The sequence below is a fragment of the Stegastes partitus genome, unplaced genomic scaffold (genome assembly GCF_000690725.1).
Source record: "Stegastes partitus isolate 25-593 unplaced genomic scaffold, Stegastes_partitus-1.0.2 Scaffold171, whole genome shotgun sequence".
NCBI classification, from domain to species: Eukaryota; Metazoa; Chordata; class Actinopteri; family Pomacentridae; genus Stegastes; species Stegastes partitus.
The window spans coordinates 509,784-526,610 of NW_007577902.1; the positions used below are offsets into that span (position 1 = coordinate 509,784).

Below are 16,827 nucleotides of genomic sequence, written 5' to 3' on the forward strand. Positions count from 1 at the left end.
TGTCACAGGATGACAAATGCAGTTGTTTATAGATGGTAACTAGACCCCTCCCACTACTGTCACATGGAATAGTTCCTCCTTGGATAATGACTACACTTTTATAAGAGTAAAAATCACAGTCAGTCAGCTGCAAAAACTACATAAGATTTATACTGGATCCAGTAAGATGATTTTTTTAAATGATAAAAGCACATTTTTGTGATAAATGTTCTTCATGTATAGCATCTGTTCTACCTTTAATTGCCTGGAGGGGGGGCTCTCTCTCTGAATTGCACCTTTCCGGGTTTTTCAGAAGGGATAGTTACCACTGTTGACTCGTGTATTTGTGCTATACAACTAAATTTGACTTGACTTTGGCTGTAGGACAACAAACTCCTAATAGACTGCGATGAATGATAATCTACAACTGATGTAGTCGACAGCATGTGAGATGACACAGGAAGATCAAGGCTATTGCATAACACTAATTAACCTGACAGCTTGCCTATGAATCATGACCTCATGAATATGCCAGCTGCATGGGTATTTATGACTAATGTGTTTTGAAACTGTAGACACACACACACACACACACACCTGGCTCAGAGCTGCTGCAGGGGCTCAAGGAGGAAGGGGGTCTTTAAAGCAGGACACAGTTGGATTTCTTTTTTGCCTTCTTCTTTTCCACTGGCGTTTTCCTATTTATCTGTCTGACCAGGTCATAGAAGATCTAATTGAGAGAAGACATAAAGTGAACAAAATCAGTTACGTCACAATGTTAAACTCATCTGTCCCCTTGAATACAAAGCCGTTTTATCACACTATTGTACCCTCAAAGGGAACCTCATCACAAAATGGATGTGTCAACATTTACATACAGAAGGTTTAACAAGGGTGTATCGCACTGTGAATCAGGTATAGTCCAGCTGGACTCATTATGACCTACACCTCAGATAAACCATGATCATCTTTAACAAAGAAAATTGTTGCTGATAAAGGCAATACTAATTTATCAAACTGTGATTTTAAAAAATCTAAGTTATCATTTCAAGTAATTCTCTAAAAGATAAATGTGGCATTTTGGCCGGTGTATGAGGCCTGTTTATTTACAATATGGCCATGGTCACCAGTTGCCATACTCACATCAAGGACGTTGATCTTTGACTTAGCAGAGGACTCTAAAAAGGCACAGTGGTTCCACTGTCTGGCCAGGTTCTGGCCCTGCTCCTTTCCCACCACACGCTCATCCTCCAGGTCGCACTTGTTCCCTACCAGGATCATTGGCACCTGAGGACAGGCAAGAGAAAATTAAGTCTGCATGTACATATCAAGCTTCATCATTCTCTAACAAAAATTTGATATTGTGGTCCTTTTTGACTCATTTTAACAAATGCTGAGTCTATCTTAAAAATGTGACATTTAATAATTAAGTTATAGCTGCAGCTCAAAACAAAAGTGTAGTGGTCTGTAAACTTGACTGTGATCCTGAATTGGAAGGGGAGGAATGTGTTACTGCACATTTGACATTCCAACAGGATGTTTCAGAATTTAAAGTACAAGTCTCAGTAACCTAACAAAGCTGAAATTATTTTTTAACAATGTAGCCAGAGGTTATTAGCTTAGCTTCTGCACCACATTTGCTAAGAATGCAAAGAAGAATTTCAGCCATTCCTGATGCCAGTTTCCATCCTCTAGAAGGTTTTGTGAAGACGCCATCAGTGCTGATGTCTGTGTTCTTGCCTGGCTAGCAATGCGAACTCCAACTACAAAAGTTACATAAGCTGCCAGAGTAGCTCTGAGGCAGGGGGCGGGCTTATGCTAAAGCTTCACTGACATACTTCTGATGTGACGTAGCACCGGGTACTGCATCTAAACCACTCACTCATGAGGCAGGAATTTCAGATTCTCAGATAAGCAAGCATAAAGGAGAGAACTGAGTAGTTTTACAGCACAAGAGGGACACATCACAGCCTCAATCCTCCCCAAAGTTCAATTTTCTTGTTCCACACAAGTCGACCACTATATATAAATATACTGCTATTTATATAACATTGTCGCAAAATATATACATTCACAAGTGCAAAGTTATCAGTACTAAGCAAAAAGTACAGATGTACAGCATTTGAAAAATGCTAATCAAATACACGTTTCTCATATTACATTATGTCCAGAGGTTCATAAGTTAGCACATAAAAATAAATAGAGGAAAAGAGGAAACAGAGGAGGGAACTAGCAGAGACGAAAATGATGACTTAGACACTACAAAGGATATTAACAAAAGAAGAGGCTTCTGAGTGGGAAAAAGAGACATTGGACATAGACTGAAAGAGAAGAAAATCTTAAGGATTTCCACAGGGATGTTTAGTAGTGCAAAAAATGTTTTCATGATTCCTTAAGTGGAGCAGGAGGTGTCAAAGAGAAGACAAATAAATAAACAAAAGCTGACAAAAATGGATTTCAGTAAATCGATGCTACAGTCTATTGGCACACTGGCCTGGCATGTATACCAGGTAACATTCTCAGTATGAATCCAAACAGGGGCCCTCATTACGAGAGCACTCTGTAATTTCAGAGTTGTGCGATTATCTATGAAGTATTCACAGCCCATTCAACACCTTAAAGTCCCTCCTACACTTTCTCCCTCCCTTCTTCCCGAAATTTACCATAACTCACATTTAAAATTTTAGTGTCCAAATTTTAGGCTGCCAACACTAAACTCCAACAAGGTTAAACCTACAGGTGCAGCCCTATTTACAAGTTTCTGCTGTGCAGATGAGCAACATTAACATGTGTGAGGTTTCAGTTCAAAGGATGTACTTTGCGAATAAAAGGACAACATTTGCTAACAAATGCTCAATTCATGTGCATCCTCAAAGTAAGACTGGGGATTATTAACAGATAAGAACTCTATTAATTTCACTCTGAAGCCTGGATGGGAGGGTCACAAAGATGATCAAGAAAATCAATCCCTCCCTGTGGGAAAGCAAAGAAAATCATTTAGGTTACACAACAGTGACAAAAGAGATAAAGTGATCAATATGTACTGGCAAGGAAGATAATTTATCTTAGTTTTGTTTCTTTAGAAAGGAAATAATTTCTCAGCAAGTCTAATACAACAGTGCCACAAAGTGCAGCTGGTTGTGGAATCTCCCAAACATGCCACACTTCTTCTTTCATGCCCTCAGTCAGAAGTTTTGACAACCAAGGTCAAAAAAAAAACAAAAACTGAGAGGAAGAGAATATTCTGGGCAAAACCTGAGCCCTGACTGTCACAGTGGGCAAGAGCCAGGCCAGTCAGGGTGCCGGGATGCGTCTCATCCTGCCTGCTGTTTCCTGACCAGCTATCTAGGGACAATACTGGCCTGGAGGAAGTCATGGCAGCCCCGCCCAGCCAGGATAACATCGCTTTTCCTTCCTGAATGTTTTCGAACATTTCAGCTGGATTCCATGCTCTGGCTGCTCTCTGGAATTATGATAGTGCGAGACTGTGTGTGTGTTCATGTGTGCTTTCATTTGGCGTGCAGTGCGTTTCCACATTTAAAGTTGGCTTAATAGACCACTCACTGTAAAACTGCGTGACGCCAGAAATGGGCTTAAGAGCAAGTCTGAGGAAGAGTTCAGGCTTTTGTCATAACCTTCACAGGATATCTGTGCTTGTGGTATGGCTTAGCAAGCAACAAACATAATCAACTAGTGGAAAGTTTTGCATGCAGCACAACGGGCGCCAATAACAAGTCAGCTGGGGATATCTATTTGTGGTGGGCCTGCAACAAATAAATCTATGAATGGGAAATCCTGCCTTCACTCCCTTCTCCTTTCCAGAAAGGGACCTCAGTCATGTCTTACAGATCTGGAAAAACTGGATATTTGAAAGTAATATGGTAGTATCATGACGTGCACCAACTTGCTCATACTCGAGATACCCTCACATCTACTGTTAAGAGACTGCTATTTGAGCAGTGAGACCACACTCCTTGAGACAATGCAAGAAATGAAATGAGCATTCAAGAGTTCTTTTTTTTTCTTCCTCTCTCTCTCTCTCGCTCTCTCTGTAGGGCAGACAACAGGAAACTGAAATGTTTAGATTAACCCCACAGAGGTTGCTGCTTGATGTTTGATATCCAAACAAGCCCTCACACTGGTCTGCTGAGCGACACTTCTCCCAGGGGTCCTGGGAGAACCAGTGGTATGCCCTCCTAACACAAACTTTGAGCCAAGCTGGGATAAAAACAATGGCAAGATGGGTGGAAGGATGAAGGTATGCAGGGATGAAAAAAAAAAAGTTCAGTGTCAGCAGCACACAAGGCAGCATTAGTCTACTTGAAGAATCCACACAGCCCACAGAGAATCTGTTCAGACGCTGTTAACATGCTACAGACAGGTCCTATCCCGCCCACAGTGGCATGCTAGAGACTGGATCGTGGGGAACACAGAACAGGAGAGTATAGAATAGCGTAAATGAATTAAACCAATCCTTGCAAATGGAGCAGTGACTCAGAAGCATGGAGCCAGGCATTAGTACCATCCTAGTCACACAAGCAGAGACGGAGATGGCCCGGAAAAGTCATAAGACCTCTCTTACATAAGAAATGTTGAAGGAAGTTAGAGAAGTGAGATTTTAATACACTGGTGGTTGCTCGCTTACTTTATTTTTCACTCGTAATGACTTTTTTACGGAGATGGAATATGACCCTACTGTGTTAAATGTACAGTCATTAAAAGGCCTTTTAATTGAGCTTAGCAGTATTAAGTGCATGTGTACATTTTTCCAGCTTTGTAATAAATGGGCCGTGGCAGAGCTGAGAATAAGAACAGCTGTAGCAGCAACTACACTGTCTGCTTTAGTTCTGCAATAGCTTAAAAGTTTTCTCTAAATAAGAGCTCTGCCCTCTTTGATGAAAGAAAGAAGAAAACACGTTAAGCATTTCCTTTGGCTGTGCATTCCTGCAAAGGGCAAAGAGAGATAAACAGATGTCACAGCTATCAAGGTAAAGGCTGAAATCATCACCAAACTGATAGCTGACAGAGTGGCCTTAAAAGCAAGAGAAGAAAAACTGTTTAAACTGGAGGATGTATTCAAAAGGAACGCACTTCCAGAAGAAAAGGAACATCAACCGTTTTCTTGCATATCGAGGAGCCACTGATCCTGCAATCCATCTGTTAGCCTGGGGCTAACCTCAGCATCCAAACCACGCTCTAATAAAGCACCACAGCCTCACAATCCAGTGTATTTTTTGTTTTTAAAGTTAATTTTTTGGCCTTTGTGCCTTTATTTGATAGGTCAGTGAGTGAGAGACAGGAAAGTGGGGGAGAAGAGTAGGGGGAGGACATGTGGGAAAGGGTCATGAGCGGGATTCGAACCCATGACCTCCACATCAGGACTGTAGCCCTGTACATGGGACGCCAGCTCAACCAGGTGAGCTATAGCAGCAATCCAGTGTGTTTTTGATGAGCAATGCTTTCCTTGCACATTATCCCTGACAGTCCAATCATCCACTTAGAGTGCCAGACAAGAGTAAGACCACAGGGCTGGCCATAGAGAAGAGGGGGGAATACAAAGCAACAGGCATTGAAAAAGCCAGTCAAAACAAAAGGAGTGCATTGGCACAGATAAGGACAAAAGGAAGCTAGAGGACGAAAGAAAAGATTGACACAAACTTCTGCATCGTTGTACAGAGGGGCTTTATAGATGTTTGATGGGGAACAGAGAGAGAGAGGGGGGAAGGAAAGAGCAAGCAAGAGGGTTATGGTAACATTCGCTCCCTCCAGAGATCACCAAAAAAGGGCATCTTAGATCCTGCTGACGCACTATCGGCTCCACCAGAAAGGGGATGGAGAGCGTATTGACTCCAGCAGCCTTACAATTTACCAGAGATACAGAAAAATAAAAAATCTGCTGCTGAGAAACAGAAAACTCAGAAAATAATGAGATAGCCCTTTTGTGTCACATGACATGACCTTTAATTTGCAGTGTTATAGATCCAAGCCGAGGAGCAGACGTGAAGGAAGAAACTGCACTGTATGCACAAAAACCAAGAGTAAGGGTTTAACAGCCCCAAATGAGACAAAGACTACTTTTATCTACTTTTTGCTGGACTCTTAGCTATGTGAGCATCAGTACTCTGTGTCAAATACTGCTGAAATGATCAAATCACACAGACAGGCATGATGTTAATATACCCAATGCTAAACTACACTGAGCATTAGTTTTGCTCTACAGACACAAATGACACCACCTGCATTATGTTGAGGTAATACAGATTTGTAAATACTGGCATAACGTGTACTGATTACAGTGTTGAATGGTATCCATAGCAACAGTGTGATCAGGTCCCTTAACAATGTAGGTGGCTGAGCCCATGGACACAGGGCATAAAAATAGTACAGATAGTTTTATTTGTACTATTTTCCACTATATCTGAGTCTACAACTACAAACAATGAATTAAAATGGCTAACAAGCACAAAAAAACATGCTTGCTAGCGTACGTGTATACATTGTATACTTACATCCTCTGTGTCCTTTACTCGTAGAATCTGTTCTCTCAGGTCTTGGAGGTCGTTGAAGGTGGACTGTGCTGTGATGGAGTACACCAGGGCGAACCCTTGGCCATTCTTCATGTACAAGTCCCTCATTGCTGTGAACTGTTCCTAAATTCAAGGAAAAGCAAGACGGGCAGGCCATGAGCTCTGTCTCACACCTTACAGAGACCCTCTGACATTCTGTATGTTGTTTATATTAATTACAAATTTACTGACAAAGTTCATATGCTCAGACATACAGTTCATGTACTGGAGGCTCATGGTAAAATTATCAATAAGTCAGGATCAGTTGATAACAAATCAATCAAATATGAGGGATGAATGCTTTGCTTGTCTTTCTTTTATATTTACATAAATATCTTTGGGTTTTGGACTGTTTGTCACAAATAAATGCAATTTGAAAATGTCACATTGGGTTCTAGTAAAGATATAATTTCTATTTACTTTTATCTGCTGAAAGATTAAAAGAAGGGAATCTGATTGGTTGAAGCCATAGTGGATACAGAAACAACATGGTGCAATGCATTTCTGAGATCTCTCCAAGGTACACATTATTGTGCAGTGTAGGCCGGCTGCACACACAGAAGCACCAATTGATTTTCTACGAAAAACAGACATGAACATGTCTGCTGTATGTGCACCATCAACAAACACAACCTTACTCAGACCACTCAAGGATAATGCATCCTACTGTGGAGGTATGAATAGGACATGCTACATTTATGTGGGCAAGAAACATATAGTGTCACACATATAGTTACTGGATTTCATCTAACCTAAAAAAAAATGTTTGAATGCAATTCCTGCTCATTCATTTAGCATTGAAATAAAACATGTTTTGGTGTTTTAGCACATCTGCCATACAGTCATATCTTGTATTAAACATAGCACCATCATTCCATTAAATAAATTGCTATTTTGGAAGACAAAGTTTCCTAAATTGCTACAAATGTTAATGGTCAATAAAGTTACAGAGAAGTGCTTATACACAGCAAAGCTGGGTATTAACATAGAGTTCAATGACATGGAGTTCACTTACTGTGCCAGCTGTGTCGAGAATTTCAAGCATACATTGCTGCCCATCTACCTCCACTTGCTGTAAGAAAAAGAAATGCAGCAACAGAATGAGATATAGGAACACTTAATTTCAGTTTACTGAGCACATCATAGTCTGAGCACTAGAGGCTAAAAGAGCTAACAGAGGAAAAAAGACAAATCAAGAGCCAATAGTACAGTATAAAGGCAGAAATGAAAGGAAAGAGTGAAAACCAAGAATGTTAGAGAAAGGAACAGAGTGATGAGGAAAACTGAATGAGAGAATTCACAATATCATGACATGAACCTGCAGAGCAGCTGCTAATAATCAGCTCATTTCAAGTCAGCAGTCTGCCTCTCCCCTCTCCCCTCTCACGGGACACTCACCTTTCTGTACGAGTCTTCTATTGTAGGGTCATATTTTTCCACAAAGATTCCCTGTACAAACTGAACTGTCTGTAAGAAAAGGCACAGAGAAAGCCAACGTCAGATCAATGTGACCTCCTGGCCAAAGGAACAAAACATCCAGAACGACCATTACAGTCAAAGTGACATGTCTCCAAGCACCATGTCTGTCTACAGTCATCACAACTAGACAGGGCATATGGGATGAGGATGTCCATGAAGGTGATCCAGCAAAGATGGTGAAAGAGTTAGACTCAATTCCAGTACTTTAATTTTACTGATATGTGTGCCTACTTGCAAATACACATTTAAAGTTTGGACTGTGCTATATAAAGCACTGTGCTTCGTAACAGGTTTACATCAAGAGTTGACCAAGTTCATCTGATAACATCTTAATCCTGCCTGTTGAGGGATTAACCTGACTTCAACACCTGGTCAAAGTTAGCTAAGCAGGGGATACAACATTTCACAGGCATTCATAGTCTCTTGACAACTTTGTAATTAGAATAAAATGCATCACTGTTCAAGTTTGTTTCTGTTGTCCATCAAACTTGAGGACAAAAAAAAAATAGGAAAAAGTTAAATCTGCACTGGTGGAATTTTTTGTTTCATTTGTTTTACTGTAAACTGCTCCATGGTTTCTACAGCTAGAACCACAGACAAGCTTATAACTGGTATACCAATTAAATCTTTGCAAAAATACACCACCGTAGTTAATTTATGCATAACTGGCCAAGATGACCACATAAGGGAACACTTCAAAGCATGTTATCTAAAATTGGTTAAAGCAAAAATGGTTAAAGTAGAAACTTAGCAAAAGGACCATTTCATCTGTGCTCTTGCAGTTGGTTACTGCAAAAATAATCTTCCTTGACTTGCCTTACCTTCTTTTAACAGAGTTTCTTCCAAAAGCAAGCAAAGTGTCTCGCTGTTTCATTGACAATTATCTACTAAGTCCTTAGGAAACACACTGCAGGGGTGTTAGAGGAAAAGGGGGCAGGAAGGGGTTCAGGAGGGCATACTCACCAGAGCGGACTTGCCCACACCTCCAGAGCCTAACACCACTAGCTTGTATTCACGCATGGTGGGATTGCTTCACTGGACAGCCCAATAGTCTGCACTGGACAGACAGGGAGAAAAAAAATTGGACAAAGAAAATGAGAAAAGGTGTAAAAAGAGTGAAACTAAAATCAGCGTTCTGCTCAGAGTATGGTAACTTTCTTTTCAAGCAAAACAAAGTAATTTTCTCAGCCAGTCTGGTCTCTGAGTTTTTCCAATCCAGAAAGGAAAGATTCTACTCATTCCTGGAGGTTATGGACAAGAAGCAGCACAACAATGGAGGGAACACCCATAAGTGGAGCTGCTTCAGGGTGGAGGAGGTGAAGAGTATGCGACCCCTGTCTAACACAAACCAGCTGTGGTGTGTGTGTGTGTGTGTGTCTGTGTGTGTGTGTGTGTGTGTGTGCACATGTGTGTTTGTGTGTGTGTATGTGAGTGTAGGGGGAACTGAAGGGAAGATGATACATAGATCTGGCAGATATTCCTCCTAATGACACAATCATCTGGCACTCACACACCAAAACACACCCTGCTGTCAGATTTGTTAGTTACTCTCATTTTCGGTTTTTGTAAAACGCAATACGGTGTCTGTCTCTTTGACTAATGAGAGAAAACAGCTGAGGGAAGTGGAAACTGCAATGGGGGATATTGTGAAATCACTGGAATATCCCTTTAAGGGATGTGGAGGCTTCGAACCATTGGCACACGCTGTGGTGCAAAGTCAGTTGGGCTAGCCAACTGGGTCACTACAGGCTGGGCTACAGAGTCACAGAGAGGCTGAAGTTTACTTGTAGCTGGGCAAAAGGGGGATTCCTAATTCTTCTTCTACTAACCTAACCTCATATCAAGTTTTACTTTTATAAATGTTAATTTCTGTTTAAAAATCTTGTCAAAAAATTCATGTGGTCTAAGAAGTGTCTAACATACAGCCAAAGTTGCAAAGATAAATCAGATTTTAAAAAAACTAAAAAGTTTAAAAAATGATTGAAACAATTAATTATCAGTGAGTAGTTATGAAAATGTTTTCTTTCAATCAAGTACCTGTTTCTGCTCTAGGCGCATCCTTACCCTTACAGATCTACAATCACTGAGACAAGCTTGAGCTGTGGCAATGCTATACTCAAACTTTTTCAGCAAAAACACACTTTAACAACAGGTTTCGTCAAATACACCTCAGAGGACTACTAGCCTACGTTTTAATGACCCTTGGACCTGACACAAAACAAAAACACATTTGGAGCATGCGATTAAAAGTGCAGCTTGTTGGTATCAAGACTGCACTGAAAATAAGAAAGTAGCTTTTGTTATTTTCAGGTTCCAAAGACAACAGCATTGACTAGCTTGATAATCAACCCTTTTTGCAAACCATCAAAAGCTAATCATCAGCCATTCTGGGAAGCAGATGATCCCCTCCTACACTGCTCTTTTTACAGCACACTCCATCGAAATTCTCAAGGGGGATGGGCAAAGGACTAAGGACCTCCAGCTTCAATCACAAGCAGTGACCATGTGGGACATGAAGCCAGGACTGTGAATAATTCATATTTTCTAATCCTCGACGCACAAAGAGACGTTCTCCTTGCATGATTAGGGAGGAGTCATAGGACGGAGGAGAAACAGAACAGGGCTGCACGAGTGTGAGGCAAACACACTGCTGTACTCATATGTAAACATTCAAGCAGAATCAAGAGCATGCACAGCATCACGTATACAATGCCATACAGACAATGTCACACTTCGATTTAGGCTAGGCCTCACTTGTCAACTCTCTGCATGTCATGCTTGTTGTATGAACATTTTGGACTGACCTCTCTGAAGACAGCTGACATGGGGGGCCTGATGCGTGACAGAGGCAGTTAGATTATTATGCGACTGCTTCAGAGTTCGTTATGGAGGATGCCTGCTTCACCAAAAGGTACTCCAGCTGTTTGCTTACATTTTTATACATCTGAGACTGTGACGCATTAAATCTACTGTGTACATAAGGATCATAGTTTGCAGCCTGCGTATAACAACCAATTGCTTGTGTTTGTCTACTGCCAACTGTTTTCAACTGTCAACCAATGGATTAGCTTTTCATAGTAAACTGGCATACAATGTAGCTATTTCTTCTGACTTTATTAGAGGCACTTCTTATTTCAGAGCACGAATGATGCCTTCACTATAAAATGCTGCAAGCGCAAGCTGTTCACCTGAGTTACAAATAAGGATAGTCATGAATGTGTACGGATATAGACAGTAAAGAGAAAATTGTAAGGAAAGTGTGCGCAAAATCAGATTATAAAAATAGTCCTTGCCCATTTTACATCACCGTTTTTAAACAAATATGGTCATGTTCTTTCCAATACACTTTGAAAATAGAAGCTCTACATATGCCCCAGGTTTTAAGATTTTATGCGTATAACTTGTGTTTGACACTGGGGATGGGAGTCTTGTTTGATATTACTGCCATTTGCACAAGTATGGTAACCAACTACCCTTCTTAAAGGTGAACTGGCATATACATAGTGTTTTTCCTTTATGTAATATGCAGTTGCTTGCCACAGCAAAAACAGTAACATCAAAAAAAACAAAACACATGAGTGACATTCATCAGGTAGCAGGCACAGTTGGTTCTCTTCTCCAGTTCCTGTCTAATTACTTAGCAACGTTGGCACAATTCATTTTGTCTTTTGCTTTCCCTTAAGTTGTAACCATGCCCATCCCTTCATGCAATAATACTGCATGTTCGAGTGATGTGCTGGTAAACTTATGAACGCAACTTTTGCCTACCTACAAGTAAAGATATTCATATTTTAAAGTTAAAACACATCACAAGAGAATTAAACCAGTCATAAGACAAAGATCGTGAGTACTAGTGTCTCGTTGAGCTCAAGCAAGAGAGAAAGACAACATTCCTCAGTTTGACTGTTAATTCATTCACTCAAGAATGGCAAACTGGTTGAGCTTGATGCCTGCTAAGACACAAACACCACATTCACCATCTCCAATGACTTTACTGATTATGGCCCAAACAAATTTTGCTTGATATTGAATTCGCTAGCAACACTTGTCTCCTTTCTTATTGGGTTTTCCACACATAACTGCATCCTGTTCTACAAAAGGGTAAACCAAAAATGAGAGAATAAGATGCTCCCATCCTTGTCTGCATACAAACTTTCATACCAGGAAGTCTTGCACACAACACTGTACTCTCTCATCCACCTGCCAACACACTTGCAACGCACACAAACACACATAAAAGGCCATTTAAGGCCATCAGCTTTTAAAACCGAACCTCTCTCCATTTCCACTGCCCTCAACTACACACTGTCATTCCCAACAAAACAAACATGCCGCTGCTGTTCCTCTGCTCTCGTAGTAACCCAAGCAAATAAGGAGCAAGGGAAAGCCACATGCCACAGAAAACATGCTTCTCCATGACATCACTGCACCACTCACCCTCTACAGCCAAAGGTATGTATCCATCTAAGGCTGGAAATTGGATTATGTGGCACTGGTAGCGAGAATATGCAGCGAATGAAAGTCTGAACAAACTGCAAAACTAAATGTAAAGAATAGGAGGCTTGACAGTGAAACCGCAACATCCAGGATACACTATTTCCTGGTCTACTGAGAGTAATCTGACAGCAATGAAGCTGTCACAGCAACTGACTCAGCAGGATGGTATGACTGACAGCCGTCCTCTGTATCTTGCACACTATGCAATGGTGAAAATGCACACATCCGCTGGTTAAGCTAGCAGCAAGATACCCACTCTTGCATGTATTTGCTTGCTTGTTGACCCACATGCCAATTACAAGAGCTACACTGTTGAGAAAACCTCTACTTGAGGTTGAGGGGTAGAGAAAAAAAAAACTCGAAAAGCTCCTGGTTGCTCATTACATTCACCAAGACCGCAGTTCACATCACTTACTCAAATGGAGCTTGGGCAAAATGAAGAATTTGTCAAGAAAAGGGGTACAGTAAAAACTACAGAGAATCCTTATAATTTATTGTAAATACATATTCCTGGAAGCAATAATTTTATTTAACACTCACTGTTTTAAGGGGAAAACAGCCCTAAGAGCATTCAGTCATCTCATTTAGATGCATTAGGCTCAAATACAGTGGGAGAGTTCAAGAAGAATTTCCTTGAAAAAACAGCTCCATTTAAACCACAAAAAAAAGCTTCAGTCCATTTATCATATATTTTGTTTCTTTTAAACATTAAACTGCATGTCTGTCTGTACAGAAATTTCCCATTTGAAATGTGCTGCTTTCTAAAAGAAAAATTGGCAATTAGTCGGAATGAATTATTGTGAATTTCTGTTAAACCCCATCTCTAATTTACTATAATTAGTGCAAAACGAGATAGTTCTTTCTAGGGAACCTTCACTATGAAGTTACAAGGCTGTAAAATAAACCATTACCACAGGAGATAAAAAAGAAAGAAAGAAAGAAAGAAAGACAAACAAAAAGAAATGCAAGGATTTGACAGTGGTAACAACTGAAATGGTGTTTCCGTATGAGAAGATAATTAATCTGATATACAGCACGTACTAATTTCCATCCATCCATCCATTCATCATCTATACACCGCCTAATCCTCACTAGGGTCGCGGGGGGGCTGGAGCCTATCCCAGCCGACTTAGGGCGAACGTGCTAATTTCCTTTTAGGAAATCAAAACTTCTGAGTCACACAAAGACATTTCTGATATCAGCCCTGAATGGAAAATATTATTATTATATTAAGATTTGTTCACTTTTTGAAGACAGTGTGTCTCTTATTAACTTCTCTATCAAAATTGCACACACTAAGAAAGAATTACAGTTGTTGTATCCCTTTTTCAGATCCTTTGCAAACCTGAATGCCCCTCATGAGTCAGAGCAAAACTGCAACGAGGTACACAAAACTTTGCTGTGACTTAATTATGACAAAGACCTGTAACTGACAAACCCTGTCAGCCGAATGCATCTGTGTCGCTGAGGCCTTGACCTGTAACCACATCCTCTTTCCAAAGCGCAAGGAGGCGTCGTGCTGATAGGATGGAAAAGGAGTAGCAACCTACTAAAATAACCTCTTCCAGTCTCTGTTCCTGTTCAAGACTCCAGACAGCAGTCTGGCTAGCTAAGAGAAGGAGGGGGGTTAATAGCTTATATCTCAACAGTAACTTGTCTTTAAAACCCGGGCAACTGTAAGATTCAGGACACAGGATGAGGCAAATTTTAGTTCATACTGAGTAAAAGAAGAGTGCACCTTTGCGAAAGTTAGCCTCTTTGCAGAAATGTCAACTTCGCTAGAAAACTGTGATAATCTGCTAAATAATAAAGCAGACCTGCTGTGTGTTTATAGTTTGAGGATGGAGCATACACATTTCCTCTTACATAGCAGCACAAATAACCTGCTACAGGCTCACATCAAGCTTGGACCCAGAAGAGAGAAAGTCATTTGAGCTCTTGGGTTATCTCACTGTGAATCTACCTAATTTGCTTACGGCAGTAGCATATGCTTATCACTCCAGGTCATGCTAAGTCCCTGCAATCTGTGGCTCTGGCTACACCACACTCCGTCGATGTGTGATTATTGCAATATTAGCTCCCGTTCCATAACATTCATCAAATTCTGTTCAAATCATAAGCCCGTTTACAGATAAATCCTTAAAATGCCGTAATCTATAATCCAGGCAAGTGAGGCCAGCATCTGCCTATAAACAATCTTGCTTCAAACTAGCAACTACCCTAAGTCCCGTTATCAAGCTTGTTAGCAAAATGCCGCTAACTAGCTCGCTATAACTGCCTGCTACGGGCCGCCGACACTTCACAAACCGCTAGCCGCGGCTCGTTAGCAGGCGAGCTAACTAGCCGACACATTCCTTTCCTCGGCGCACAACCAAAACACAGCTAGCGGGTCAGAAACGCGCTGCAAACGAGCTCATTTCACAATTCAAGCGTCAACCGGACACGGCAGCCTTTAAATCAACCTGCATCACGACGTATTTTCTCGGGGAAAGACACAGCCCATAGCTAACGTTACCTGCCCTTCCGCCTGGCCTTGACTAAAATGGGAGTGCACACTCCGGTATGTACTTGCGGACAATTCTGCTCGTTCATCCGACATATAAAACACACGTCGCGCATTCTGCTGCGTCCACCTACGGCCCCGCAAGCGTGGACGCGACGTTGCCCCGTGCAAATGACTTTTTTGACCGCATTTAGCATCTAGTAAAGTTTGGCATTTGCACTCACCGTCTCTTGCTCGCTGCCTCTCGCCGCTCCGCAAGTGTCAGTTTGCCTCCGGCCTCTGTGCGCAGCAGACGTCACCCTGACTATTTCTCATTTTTCTTAAAAGGCCATGACACATCGTCCCGCATCATTTGCATGATAACGGGGCTCCACAGTAGCGACGAATGTCAACACGAATACACATTTAGACAATTTAGTCATCATTGGTGATTTTTCACAGCTTTACATTTCTTACAGAACTTATTTTTAAGCATTGCATACTTTTCAAAGATTTATTACTTTCATGGTTGTGAAATCTGTAAAAGATAACAAAAATGCAAACATACATTTTTTTAAAAAGATATATTTTTGTTACGTGTAAAGCGATCACTAGTCATCTGGATAACAAACTGCACGAGTCACAGATGTTTTAAATCTTTTGGGGGAAAGTCTAAATCCAGCCTCAAGTCCCCTGAGAGGACACACAAAATTTTGTTTTCATTTGAATGCTGTTTATGGTGATTCCTAGACTTATTTAGAGTTACTAATCAAATGTTAATAGACTTCAATGATTAGTCACATTCAATATTAATTGGTCCCATGTTCTCTAATTAGAATATTTGCTAGTTTTATACTGAATATATTTAGATTTTAGTGTGTATCTGCATGAAACAAGCAGCTTTTTAAAGAAGTCTGATTATTAAACCGTAACACTCATTTAAAAGCAAAAAGCCACAACATCTGCTAGTTTCAGGTACTTGCATGTGAATATTTGCTTCTTCTTTTTTCTTTTTTTTTAAGTCTAATAATCAAATATGTGTTGTCATCACATAACTCAAAATCAAGTCACGGGTCTTGATAAAAAACTTTCAAGCCAGCTTCTTATCTTCTAATAAAGTTCTGTTTAAAGTGTTTATATTAATTTAAGCGACAAGTGACACAACCACTTTGCAGCGAATTAACAACCAACAAGTTCGACCACCAATTTAGCATTCAGCAAATATATTTTATTTTTTTTCAAAGGCATCTATGCCAGAAATATATTTCAGCTTCTCCAATATGCACATTTGCTGTTCTTTTTCTTCATTGAAAGTGTTATTGAATATTTTGGTGTTTAAGACTGTATGACCAAATAAGCGTGTGATTTCCTGTTTTATGTAAATTTTCTGACAATCTATAGACCAAATGATTAACTCATAAAGAAAACAATAGCTAGTCTCAGTAATAGACAGCAATGAATCCTCCACTTGTAGCATTATGGAACATCTGCTGGTGCTGTCTTTTTCCTCTTTTTTTTTTTTACCTTTATTTATTGTTGTGGGAATTCATGAGATCAGAACTTAGGAATTGCCTCATTTTAGTGACTTGACTGGAGCCTTAAGCATACAGTTCTGCAATGAGTAACAATCCCTGATCCCTAACATATACCAAACGGCTGACACGCCACAGCAGTCACCTCACGATCCTTTTACGTCCACTTTTTCATCCAGCGTCCTTCACCTGTAAATGCACAGAGCTAAGAGATAGCACATGCATGACACAAACATAAAGGAATGTGAGAGAAAAGTGCTCCCTTATGTGTCTTTTGTAAACATCTGTGGAG

General features: G+C 40.5%; 1 protein-coding gene across 2 annotated transcripts in view; it reads right to left on the bottom strand.

Annotated features, from left to right (window-relative positions):
* LOC103355889 (ras-related protein Rap-1A) overlaps positions 1 to 16,827 on the bottom strand; it is a 39,944-nt gene that overhangs the window by 5,030 nt on the left and 18,087 nt on the right. The window contains exons 3-9 of one of the 2 annotated variants that reach the window (XM_008279839.1): positions 15,249 to 15,294; positions 8,988 to 9,081; positions 7,944 to 8,012; positions 7,561 to 7,617; positions 6,489 to 6,629; positions 1,123 to 1,266; positions 577 to 709 (exon numbers count right to left, since the gene is read on the bottom strand). In XM_008279839.1, coding sequence (XP_008278061.1) covers positions 620 to 709; positions 1,123 to 1,266; positions 6,489 to 6,629; positions 7,561 to 7,617; positions 7,944 to 8,012; positions 8,988 to 9,044 — 558 coding nt within the window. In that variant the 5' untranslated portion in view covers positions 9,045 to 9,081; positions 15,249 to 15,294 and the 3' untranslated portion in view covers positions 577 to 619. The remainder of the gene's footprint in view (positions 1 to 576; positions 710 to 1,122; positions 1,267 to 6,488; positions 6,630 to 7,560; positions 7,618 to 7,943; positions 8,013 to 8,987; positions 9,082 to 15,248; positions 15,295 to 16,827) is intronic. The other variant, XM_008279838.1, reaches the window with a different exon arrangement.